The 1,468-nt window shown below is 64.6% G+C and overlaps 1 protein-coding gene and 1 long non-coding RNA gene across 3 annotated transcripts in view; one reads left to right on the forward strand and one right to left on the reverse strand.

Annotated features, from left to right (window-relative positions):
* Positions 1-252: 252 nt before the first annotated feature.
* IDH2 (isocitrate dehydrogenase (NADP(+)) 2) overlaps positions 253-1,468 on the reverse strand; it is a 16,913-nt gene continuing 15,697 nt past the window's right edge. For both annotated transcript variants that reach the window (XM_006152863.2, XM_014589466.1), the window contains exons 9-11: positions 1,154-1,251; positions 973-1,065; positions 253-601 (exon numbers count right to left, since the gene is read on the reverse strand). In XM_006152863.2, the coding sequence (XP_006152925.2) occupies positions 514-601; positions 973-1,065; positions 1,154-1,251 (279 nt within the window). In that variant the 3' untranslated portion in view covers positions 253-513. The remainder of the gene's footprint in view (positions 602-972; positions 1,066-1,153; positions 1,252-1,468) is intronic.
* The window catches only part of LOC106735335 (uncharacterized), a 44,726-nt gene continuing 43,857 nt past the window's right edge, over positions 600-1,468 (forward strand). The window contains exon 1 of the long non-coding RNA XR_001370674.2: positions 600-732. This is a non-coding gene — a long non-coding RNA (uncharacterized LOC106735335). The remainder of the gene's footprint in view (positions 733-1,468) is intronic.

Below are 1,468 nucleotides of genomic sequence, written 5' to 3' on the forward strand. Positions count from 1 at the left end.
CGGACAATGCTGGGCAATTTTGGGGAGCCACGAGATTGCACCCCAAGTCCCAGCAGCTCCTTAGGCTGCTCCTGGGGAATGCAGGAGGCACCCCCGCCACAGCCGCCTGGTCCCCTTTCCCCATTTCCCCATCGCTCGTTGGGCTGGCAGGAGGCCTGTCGTGGCCTGAGGTGCTCCAGTCTGTCCCTGGAGGACCCGCCTGCTTTGGAAGGGCCCCAGCTGCCTCCTGCCCCTCAGGGACAAACACAGCAGTCGGTTTTGTGAAGAGCTTTTAGTAACTAAATATGGCACCACGTGTTCCGAGAGCAATATAAATTACAGTATGCAGAACATACTGACCGGCTGAGGTAAGACACACTTCCTGCCGCACGTCGCCATGAAGGGAGACGCACGTTGTAAAAACACCTTGCTTATATTTTTAAAAAAAAACGTCCCCGGGAAGGCCTCCAGAGAGGGGCTGCGTGGCTCACCCTCCCGGCGGGGCCGCCGCCGGCCGCCAGGGGGCGCAGCGCCCTACTGCTTGCCCAGAGCTCTGTCCAGGTTGCTCTTGATGGTGTCCAGGAAGTCGGTGGTATTCAGGAAGTGCTCGTTCAGCTTCACGCTGCGGGAGGACACCGGAGAGCGCCGTTCACTGGGGGCGGCCCAGGCCCCCCAGCACAGCCCGAGCGTGGTCACCGCAACCTCTCATGCCGCCCGCGGTCGCCCACTGCCCACTGCCCCAGCGGGAACCTGGTAGGCTCCGTCTCGTCTTTTCCAAGGCGTCTCCTAGGAGACGCTGGGGCTGGTGCGGGAGGGGGCGGGAGCAGCCGCCAGCGTCGGGACCGGGACAACGGGGACGATTCGGCTGGGCCTGTCTGTGAGGCTTGGCTAAGCTGGCGCATGAGGGGCACTCTAAGAAGGGTCCCCTGTCTTCCCACCCAGCCCCGAGGTCCCAGTGGCCACCAGCCCCCACCCCACCCCCAGCCCACGCACTTGCTGAGGCCGTGGATGCAGCCCGCCAGGTCCTTGGTCATGGCCCCGCTCTCCACGGTCTCCACGCACACCTTTTCCAGGGTCTGGGCAAACCTGCAGGAGTTGGGGCACAGTGAGACCCCAGCTAGCGGGACCACCCCTTCCCACCGCAGTCAGTGTGGGCCTGGCCCTCTGTGCTCACCTGATGAGTTCCTGGTTCCCATCCAGCTTCCCCCGGTGCTCCAGGCCGCGCGTCCAAGCAAAGATGCTGGCGATGGGGTTGGTGCTGGTAGGCCGGCCCTGGGGCGAGGCAGCAGTGGGATCAAGAGCCAGGCACCCAGGGAGGGCCCTCCTCCCATCCACCAGGTGTAGCTGCCCTCCCTTAGACTGACCCGTCAGGCTCATCCTCTCAGCCGGCAGGAGCAGTGGGCTTTAGGCCCCTGGAGCACATGGGCTTCTGGCGCTGCCAGCCCCACACTCACCTTCTGGTGCTCCCGATAGTGGCGGGGGGCGGGGC

The sequence above is a fragment of the Tupaia chinensis genome, unplaced genomic scaffold (genome assembly GCF_000334495.1).
Source record: "Tupaia chinensis unplaced genomic scaffold, TupChi_1.0 Scaffold000359_1, whole genome shotgun sequence".
NCBI classification, from domain to species: domain Eukaryota; kingdom Metazoa; phylum Chordata; class Mammalia; order Scandentia; family Tupaiidae; genus Tupaia; species Tupaia belangeri.